At 44.6% G+C, this 10802-nt stretch overlaps 1 protein-coding gene across 1 annotated transcript; it reads left to right on the top strand.

The window, feature by feature from the left end:
- Positions 1-1058: 1058 nt before the first annotated feature.
- Positions 1059-5133, top strand: TMEM158 (transmembrane protein 158). The gene has a single exon (XM_084860418.1). It carries the CDS (start codon positions 1170-1172, stop codon positions 2109-2111), a length of 942 nt encoding a protein of 313 aa, XP_084716544.1. The 5' UTR covers positions 1059-1169; the 3' UTR covers positions 2112-5133.
- Positions 5134-10802: the final 5669 nt, after the last annotated feature.

Below are 10802 nucleotides of genomic sequence, written 5' to 3'. Positions count from 1 at the left end.
CAGTTATGACAAGCATGGAAATGTTTTAACCCACCCACACATATTTTAACTGAGATCTATGCAAGTCATATTTTGTATGGGAAATTTCTGAAAAGCAACAGCATACTTTAAGACCATGATTGCATGGAATTGTTTGGGGACTTAAAATGTGCTATTGATTGTATGGTTTATGGGGTTAACTGGAGATCTCTGCCCTTTTAAAATTTTCTTTTATTACTTCCTAATGCCACAGTTCTCCAACCCTTATCTCCACATACCCATTAAAAAATGGGGGGGGGGGGAGAAGAATGCTCTGATGGCTTTTTTCCCTTTCTTTCCAGGAACGGGGGGGGGGGGGGGATCAGTGATGCCCCAAGCTTCACATGAGGTCGGGTTTGGTAGATTATGCATCCTGCCACTGAACTTCCAGCCCTGTGTGTAAAACAATATTCGTTAATGAAAAAGCTAAGAAGTCCAGCCGGTTGGGTTGCGTAGACGACAGAGATAACTGATGTGCGAAGAGCGAAAGGAGAGGCGGCTCCCCGAGGAAGCCCAGCACCAGAAAGGGGTGAGCGAGGGGTCTGCGGCCGTGTGGTTGGGCAACACAAGCGTTCCCGGATTCAAAGGAGCCCCCGAGTAAGCCGGGCAACATCGTCTTTCCCCTTGCGAGGGGGAAGCAACAGGCGAGGGACTTGGTCGCCTGAGAAAAGAGAGGGAGGGGTGCGCGGGGAGATCCTGGCGTGACGAAGGAAGGGAACTCCCCACCGGCGAGGGAGCGAGAGGGAATCCCGTGGCGAGCGCGCGCGAGGCGTTGGCGGGCTCTTCCTCAAGAGCCCCCCGAGAAGCCGCCCCATTTTGTGACGACGCTGTGGTGGGCTCGGTCGCCCCCGGCGGAGAGTGGAGCCCGAAGGGAAGGCGGGAGCTGCTGCCATCGCTGTTGCTTCTGGCGCGCGCTCGCTCGCTCGCTCGCTCTCTCACACACGCGCGCCTTTCGACGGCGACGGGCAGCCTCGCTCCCACCCCCTCCCCCTCCCCCTCCCCCTCTCCTCTCCTCTCCTCTCCTCTCCCCGCTCTTCCTCTCGCTGGGAAAGAAAGCGTGCAGCCTCCCTCGCCCTTCCCCAATGGCGAGCAGCAGCAGCGCCATGCAGCTCCCTTCGCCTCCTCCTCGGGCGCGCCGCTAAGCCCATGCCATGCTGCTGCCGCTGCTCCCGGCGCTCCTGGCCGCCTTCGCGCCATCCCTGCCCTGCCGGGGCTGGTCTCCCTCGGCTGCTTCAGGCGCGGGGCGGAAGGCGCCGCCGGAGCTGGCGCTGCCGCCCCTCAACTCGTCCGTCTCTCCCCGCTCCGCGCCAAAGGCCTTCGCAGCCGGAGGCGCCCCGGCCACGGGCTCCCACGAAGGGCGGGAAGCGGCGCCCGAGGCGGCAGAGCCCCGCGCCGCCGGCGCGCCGGCGGCAGCGGCCCCTTCGCCTGGGCCGCCCCGCCCCGCGCCTCAGCAGCAGCAGCAGCAGCCCCGCGAGGAGCCGCCGTGCAACATCAGCGTGCAGCGGCAGATGCTGAGCTCGCTGCTGGTGCGCTGGAGCCCGCTGGGCTTCCAGTGCGACCTCGTGCTCTTCTCCACCAGCGGCCACGGCGGGCGCGCCTTCTTCTCGGCCGCCTTCCACCGCGTTGGGCCGCCGCCGCTGGTCATCGAGCCCGTCGGGCTGGCGGCCGGAGGCTTCCAGCAAGACCTGCGCCTTTGCGTGGGATGCAGCTGGGCGCGGGGCAGGCGCGTCGGCCGCCTCCGCCCGGGGCCCGCGAACCCACCGTCGTCGCCTGCTTCCTCCGCTGCCCTCTTCTCCTCCTTGCCCGCGTCGGATCACGGACAGCCCTGGCAGCAAGGGGAGCGCCTCCATTTCTGCTGCCTGGATTTCAGCTTGGAGGAACTCAAGGGGGACCCCGGCTGGAGGATGAACCGAAAGCCCATCGAGTCCACCTTGGTGGCTTGCTTCATGACTCTGGTCATCATCGTGTGGAGCGTGGCCGCCCTCATCTGGCCGGTGCCCATCATCGCCGGCTTCTTGCCCAACGGCATGGAGCAGAGGAGGAGCGCCGCCACCTCGGGAAGCACATCTGGAACAGCTGCAGCCGCGAAATGACCCCCCCCCCGCGCAGCATCCTCCGGCGCGCCTTCGCTGCTGCTTCGTTGTCTGAGCTAATCCGGGTCGTATCGTTGTTGTGGGTACTAGATGGGCCTCTGAATTTGGGGACCTTGCTATAATAATTATTGAATTTTTTGGTAATGTTTAAAGGAATATATTTTGTAGATTACGTTAAAGCCATCTTCTTTGGCGTTGAATGCAGAAGACGACTTGGGTGGAAAGAAATCTTATAGCTGGATCGGTTTCTTGCCAATGAATCTTCCGGGGAACAACAACGCACCCCGCATCTAGGTTAATATTAAAAGGAATATTATAGATATATTTCTCATGTGCTCAAATTCATATCTGAAAAAATGACCAAAACCTGTGTATTTGCTTTATATATTTAAAAAAAACTTTTAATTCAATATTTTAGTAAAGAACACACACACAAACCGAGTGCACTTTCCAGTAGTTGTAAGTCAGAGTACCTATTTGTATATGAAAACACTTTGTCTTTGCAGATTTTTATTTACTAAAAGAGGAAACGTTTTTGGGCAGAATTAAAATTTGCTAACACATATAAAATATATTGTTCTTGGAGAACCTGGACTTCAATCACTCTTTTACAATGTGCGTGTTTCTTATTAGAGATATTGTGTGACTACTATTGTAAGTCTGTTGGGTTATTAATACAGAGATTTTCTTTGTTGAATTGTTTAGATTTCGCTTGGTCTGTTTCTCTCAAAGTGGTTTTGTATGACTTCACAAATCTCAATTTCCAAAACAAATCAGGTCTAGGTAGAAGTAGACATTTAAGGCCTTAAACTTCTACTTCTGCCTAAACTTGATTTGCCCCTAAATATAATCATCCCCCAGTTCTTGTGGAGTAACAGATCACATTCCTTGAAATCGCTTCAGCTTCGGATTTATTTACATATTCAAGGTTAAGTCGAAGTCTGAAAGAGGCCCTAATCTCTGATATGGGTCTTGACTCACCTCCACTTTCTCCCAGAATAAGTAATAATACAATACAGATAATAAGAGGGTGACATCCTCATGAGTGAGTTCTACAGAGATACACAGTGACCTGTGAACAACACAAAATAACAAGCATGTGCTCTCTTACAGCCTGATAAATATATTGGGTTGAGTTGGGTCCAAAATTAGGCAAAGCAAGTGAGCTGCTGGAAATGGACTTCTCTGCCCCCTCTCTCCATAGCACCCACCCCAGCACCCAGGAAATGCTACAAAGAACATCAGGGGACCCTACTGAATAGATTGACCTGTGGTGCAGGGGGGAGGAGCATCCCCCCCCCAAATCAGGCAGAGGCATTTTCCATGAGTGGAGCCCTTTCATCTACAGAAAGCAGATCCTGGATTTGACCAATTTACTCCAAAGTAAGTCCCACTGGATCCAGTGAAAAACTCAGTGGGAGTATTTCAAACTAAACATGCGCATGGTAAGATCATACATTAGTTAATTTAGAATAACTCTTAGAATGTTAATTTAGAAAACTAAGATATTTTTGTTTAATTTATCAGCAAATTATGATTGATTTTAGTAGGCAATCTACTATTAGGAAGGTTTGGGTGTTCAGCTACCTAAGCTAAACACTTTGTTGATGCAACTGAAGTTACGAGAATAGCATTAAAGTTACATGGGAATATCATATTGCATATGCTTCAGCCATGAAAGTTTTTTTTAAAAAATATGTCTGTATTGTAAAGGTTGTCCCACAGATTTTACTAAAATAAAATAAATCAGCCATTTATCAGCATAAATCAGCACAAAATAATCAGCCATTTATGTCTTCTCTGATTAAATATTGCTCTATTGCATCCTGATCCAGCAAGAGAGATTTGTGGATATAAGCAGCATTTGTATAAACATCATCATCTGCATTGCAATGTTCATCTGAGCCCTATTGAATTGGCTGGATGCATATTTTTATATGAGGAGGATGTGCAAATGCATCCAGGATCACCTGGATGCACATGATTACAGCTGGATTGGGACTTTGGACTGTTAATAAAAGGAACAATAGAGCAACCTCTCCAATCCAGTAGGGCTTTGGATCTGTCAGTGTAGTGATCTTCATGAATTCTTAATTAACCAGGTTACAATCTTCTGTTTCTAATATGAGAGCTATTTGTATTCCTCCATCCGAAATAAAGAAAATACAGAAAGCAAATAATTTGCCTATTATACCAGGATAATCGCATTTGGTTCTAAGTGACTGTAGTTTCCCAGAAGCCTCTGCGATGGAGGGCATCCAAATGCAGGTAATAAATCAGAAAAGATTTAGGTTTCAGCCCAAAGACATGAAAACTTTGGTTGCAATGGAGTTGGATGGCAGCCTTTGATTTTTCAGTGGCATAGAATTGTTGCTTATAGTTTTCTGTCTATGTAGGTAAGATGAATACCCTCATACTATGCACGTTTAAACTTCTATTTAATTGTTGACATTTCAGTTTAAAGGTCTTTAGGATTGGGCTGTAAGGCTGCAGTCTTAATTATACTTGGAAATAAATACTTTAAAACACAGCAAGACTTAGGGCTGGTTTGCACAATCAAAACAAGCCACGATGGCTTGTGAGCTGCGGTGAGTGCCGGGTGCAATTTGTATAATCATTGCCTAGCTGTGGCTTAGTGTGTCATCTGAACTGGCGGTTGGAGGGTTAAACAACCCTCAAATAATCCTACAATATCCCATGGGTTATTTGAGGCTTGTTTTGATTATGCAGAACCGGGTCACTCTCTTGACTATACGTACATCGCATCATCACGTTGCATATAAGTGCTTTGTCCTTGATCAAGCATGTTTTTTTATTACATCTTCATGCACACTGACTCATGACTTGCTTAAGGTGAGGGCTTGCTCCTCTGAATTGTGGATTCAAGAAACAGTTGTATCGTTATATTTCTAAAGCAGCACAATTTTAATTGAATCTTATGTCAGAAAGTGTAATTGCATCTACTGCTATCTACATCGCATTTAACCTAAGCAAGTAACTTTACATAAACATTCAAGATGTAAATGGCTGATTTGTGTTTATTTTGGGCTTGTCTACACAGACTTATTTTGAAATGGTTCTTGGGTCAGGCTTCTTGCTTCAACTGCTCTTGTTTACACAGACAGAGAATCTCAGGTGCATTTGTCACTCATTCTCAACCACTCTGTCCATTGTGGGTTTGCACCAATTTCAACCCACCTCTGAATTTCTAAATAGTGACAATTCTGTTGAAAAAAGAGCATCCCCTTGCTTTTAGGGACTAATATGACTTAGGGTATAACTATTTCACTATAATAAACCCAAGAAACAAGCTCTTTGTGTTCTCATGTAACTACCACCTAATCTCACCACTGTAGTACTGGTGCTTTTGGTTGATAATCTCCAACTCAATCCCATTTACATTTGCCTTTTCAACTTTAAGATAATCGAAACCTTTAGTTTCTAATGGTGCTGAATAATAAAAGCATGTAATCTTATTTGGGCACGGTTTCCTGAAGTCTGGATGTTTTTCATGCAAATGTGGAGCTACACAAAATGGACCAAAGTACCTTAATGTGTCCAGTTTGCTTTTTTCTGTAGGTGACTTTTCATGAACTCTGCTATGGATAACCTTTAAGACCCAACTTCTGTTTCGTTTTAAGATCTATTTTGAGAACCAGGTATTAGTATCCCATACATGGAGAGCAAAACAACCTAAACTAGGACTAAATGAAAGAAAAGGTGTGTGGGGAATTGAGGGAGAGAGAAAAACATTTGATGGTATTGTGGAAGTCTAGAGTCTGTAAGTGCAGTTTGTAACAGTCTTTGAAGTCTTAATTAGATTAGAATCTAGCCATAAGATAATGTAAAAAATGTCACACCTGCAGCAAGGTGGGAGGTCAAAGCGACTACCCTGCTGAAAATAGGTGTTATTAACAGAAGCAGGTTTTCTTGCTTGACCTTTCTTACTTTAGAATTCCTCAACAGAGTATTACATTTTAAGGGATATTAAACAGGACCCCCTCCCCCAGATGATGAAAGGCTTAAAAACAGACTTTTCTCTGAAGAAAAACCCAAGCCCCGTGGCACTGCTACCTCAAAGATTATGCTCACTTCATCAGATGCACTTAGTGATGTTCCTTTGAGAGATTATAGATCTTCCTTATTTCTAAAACCACAACAGATTTTCATTGAACTATGGCCTATTGAAATAAGAGTGGGACACTTCCAAATAAACATGTTTAAGTCTGACCTAGATGGAGGGACTGATATATATTGAGGTTATATTGAGTTATATTGGGTTATATTGAGTTGGATTAGACAATAGCTTGAATATAGTTTCATTTTATAGCTCCCATCAGAAAGACCAAGGATAGCTTGTTGATTGAGCTGTGCGAAGAAGTAAGGAGAAGAAGGTAAAGGACGTAGTGTGACAATTATTAGGCATGCATGATTCTTACTGAAATCGATGCAAAAATGTGCCAGATTAACTGCTTAGAATTTCAGCCAGAGCTTGAAATAATATAGTTAATTTATGCTTGCAGCAAATTTTGAGATTTCTGCAGTGTTTGCCAACTAACATTTTCTTTTTAAAAAAACAAACAAAAACCCACCCTTGAGCTTTGGAACCACTTTTTCACTTAATTTTTAACTAGTGTTTTATTGCAAAAGCCCAGCAATGTTATTTGCATTAAATGAACACAATGGTGGGAAAGTATATGATCCATTCCAAACCCAATTCCTCCATATATTCACATGAATGTAGTTCCAAATTTTGTGACTATATCATGCAGGAAAAGATTTAGCAAAGAGACAGGTAGCAAAGTTCAGTCAGCAAAAAAATGAGGGGGCCAAAGTGGCCAAGCTTGCAGGTAAAGCCAAATTATTCCAAATTGTGAGGAAACTCAAACAGACTGAAAAGCTCCAAAAAGACCTTGCAAAACTGGGTGAATGGGCAACAAAATGGCACATAAGATTCAAGTGAAAGGCAATGCACATTGAGGCAAAATATCTCAACTTCATATATACGCTAATAGGATCTGACCTGGCTGTGATTCTCCAGAAAAGAGATTGTGGGATTGTGGCTCAATAAAAATGTTGTGTAGTAGCAGTCAAAAATGCAAAGTCCATATTTCAGATTAAAAATAAAATGAGCAGTATCATAATGCCTTTATATAAAACAACGGTGCATTGAGAGCACTGTGTACAGATCTGATTGTCCTATCTCAAATTCCCAAGATATCACAGAGTTGGCAAAAGATGCAGGAAAGAGCAACAAAAAGGATCAAAGAGTTGCAGCACCTTTATGAAGAAAGGCTAAAATGGTTGGGTTTAAATAAAAAAAAATATGCTTGGCTTTGATAGACATCTCTATTATAATACTAGGATTGGGGGTCATCCTCAGGAAGGACAAAATAATATACTTGTTACACAACACATCATTAATTTATGGAATTCACAGCACAAGGTGCTGTGGCTGCTGGTTTAGGCAGCTTTAAAAGGAGATGTAGCAAATCCATGGAGCAGCCATTGGCTATGTGGGTTGGGGTGAGGGGAATTGTAGTCCAACACATCAAGAGGATGCCAGAATGGAGATACCTGCCATAAAGGATAGCTGTCAGGATTCCCTTTGCCCCTGCTGAAAACTTCAAAAGCCAAAGCAAAACACAGACAAAAGGCTTCAATCCACGGCTTTTTAATCCACTTACTTCATTGGGTCATACAGATGCAAATTGTCAGCGACTCACAGTCTACAAAGGAAATGCCTTCAGGGAGTTCAAAAGAAAGCTACGAAAGTTGCCCACCATTTGAAGAAAAGGCGGGTTACTATCCTGACTTAAGGGGTGGGTGGGGATCTCCCTCTCTCTCATGAGGCCTCTAAGTGCAGCTGTTCACGCCAGGCTAATCGGGCGGACCGTCTAAGCTCCGCCCTGCCCTGCCATCTCTCTCTTGGCTCTGCGCCTGGCGTCTAAGAATTCAGGGTCTCCAAGCCCCACCTCTCCCTGTTCGCTATCTCTCACAGGGGTGTGTGAAGAGAGGCCCTCTCCGTCCAGCTGGGCCTTTGAAGCCCAAGGAGTCTGTGTCTTCATCTCTGGACAATCCTGGGAAACTTCCTCCCCCACGTCTTGCCATTCTTCTTCAGAATCTGAGCTACTGTGTCACTCCCTGTGCTCAGAGGCAACCCTGACAATAGGCCTATCAACTCCTATTAGCTATGGTAGCTAAATGGAACCTCTATGGTAAGCAGCAGTGTACCTTTGAATATAAGTTGTTGGGGGACAGACAATGGGAGGGCTATTGTCTGCTTGTGAAAATAGGAAATTGTTGGAAATTCGATACTGGGCAAGATGGATTCTTGGTCTGATCCACAAGTACTCTTCTTACACTCTTGGAAGTAGGGAGGTTAACACAAGTTGTCACTTAAGGCTGGTGGAGGCTGGTATCTCTGATGTCGGTGTGTGTGTGTGTGTGTGTGTGTGAATCTGCTCAGGTTTCAGTCAGAACCAGTCAGAACTCTAAAGGACATATCAAAGGTGCTTCCGACCCACTGACATTGGAGCCACCAGTCTCCACTGCACTTAACTTATGAGGGTGTGTTACGGATGCTCAGTCAAATCCAGTTCACAGTTTACCACATCCTGGAAAATCTTGCAAAATAATGAACATGTAATCTGAATTTAGAACACTGAAGATTAGCTCAAAATCCACCAAACAGTGAACATGAGTTGACTTAATCAGTTTGAAAAACAAGATTGTGTGAATCAGCCTTGCTGTCTGCATGAAAATTACTTTCTCCAAGAGCACTTGGTTAAAAATCCTGCTTTGTTAGGTACTTACTGAACCACAATAGTGAGATATACCTTGTCTTGTGATGGCTTTCTCTCTGTGAAGTTAAATTGTCAATGCAAAGTAAGGATTCCCGGGAAAAATCAGCACTTCAGCTCATGGTGATGCTAAGCAATATGAAGTTAGAGAGATACAAAAGAAGAATGCTAAAAGAGTATGATGAGTAAAGAAAACAAGAACTGGCACTTCATCTTTTTGAAAAGATTGCAGACCGGAGGGGAAAAGGTGTGGGGGGGAAATAAAAAATTGGGCAGAAAAGATTTAGAGACAAATTAAATGGGCCTTTTTGTCATGTAATGCCGGATCTAGGCCCTCATTGCCACAGGAAGAAGGCACAACTCATCTAAGCTGGAGGATTAATACTGAAGCTGCTTTAAGCTTTATCTGCTCTAGATTTTGACCAAAGATCGGAATGTCGCAAATTGCAATGGTCTGAAAAAAAGCACATTTGAATGTCGCTAATGACTGTGTGCGTGAGAATGTGTGGATGGAAATCTCATGTATTAGGCTTCTTTTGCAACTGGCTTCTGAGGGTAAAGCCTGCCACTTTGTTGTGCCTGCTGTTAATGCTTCCTTATCCACTTCCCGCAGTACATAAGGAGAGGCCTGTGGCTCTCACCAACCGCCTCCCCCTTTCATATTGGAGGCAATAGGTGTGTAACGAGATGTACCACAGTGCAAAACCAGCATGACTGACAAGTACAAAACTGAGCTAATATACAATGTGAGTGTATATTAAATATCAGGGATAGAGGGATTTCCATTTGGTGGAGAGACACTTATTAGGAGGTACCCTTTATTTCAGTGGCAGGTTTTGGGGGACCCCTCAGCAAAACACCCTTAATGGTCTCCTCCCTTTGCGAGTCTACATCTTCACCACGATTGTCACCAGCTCATGCTGCTGCTGTTCCTCATCACTGCTATCCTCTGCTGGCTTGACAAGCAGAGAGCCAGGGAGCCAGCTGGCAGTGGTATCTGCTGCTCGTCCTTCTCACCACCACCACGGTCTGGGCCAGAGCGAGAGGCAGATGAACAAGCAGGTTGCTATGGTGAAGAGGAGGGGCTCTTGCCAGTGGGCCCCCCACAGAGTATGGACCCTTGGCAAGTGCCTGACCATGCCAACTCTTGACAGCGACCCTGCTTCATTTGTAAGGTTGATGTGGACCCTGTCTGTCACATTCATTACATCCTGGTTTATAAAGATTTGAAGAAAGTGGAGGCAAAAACATCAGAAAACAAAAATCATTAAGTATGAGGAAACGGACTGTATTTTTTGTGGTAGTGCCTAGGAAGTTCAATCATGAGTCATAGCCATTAAGGTTGATATTGCACATAATGCAGGAGGAAAGTACTATACCTGTTTGAAAGGCCTCATGGACTGGAATGCCCTCATAGGGAAAAATGGCTTGAAGCTGTGCAAGTAAATCAGGACTAGAGAAATATAGCACTGGCAGAGCAAACAAGCAAAGCTAATAACTAAACTCTCAAGGGGACACCACATGCGGAAATGTTCACAGTTCTTATTACTCTTTTACAAAGCAACTGTTTTTTAAAACACTAAAAGTTGGGAAGCGATAATATGCCAATTTTACATTGTCTATTTTCTTTTTTTAAGTGTCATCAGCAAATAACGATTCCCATCTGCATTCAGAAAATCATGAATCCATTCCATCAGCAAATGGAAAGAAACACTTTATGGAGACTGCTAAACAGAAATTTACCACTGCTAACTTTTGTAGGTAACTAAAACAATACAGTCCCGGTTGAAACAATGAGTTAGATTTAATAAGGTTATTTGTTTCTTGCTTATTTTGTTTCTTGAAGACCAGTGCAATGACTAGTGTTCATATGATAATCACATACAAC

This window comes from Heloderma suspectum, chromosome 5 (assembly GCF_057233095.1).
Source record: "Heloderma suspectum isolate Gila_16-S chromosome 5, 16-S_ref, whole genome shotgun sequence".
NCBI classification, from domain to species: domain Eukaryota; kingdom Metazoa; phylum Chordata; class Lepidosauria; order Squamata; family Helodermatidae; genus Heloderma; species Heloderma suspectum.
The sequence above is the reverse complement of the archived record's forward strand: the minus strand, read 5'-3'. Positions and strand labels throughout refer to the sequence as shown.

What these genes read in the sequence shown, in the direction of transcription:
- TMEM158 (XM_084860418.1), top strand. Translation starts at nt 1,170, where the DNA reads ATGCTGCTGCCGCTGCTCCCGGCGCTCCTGGCCGCCTTCGCGCCATCC.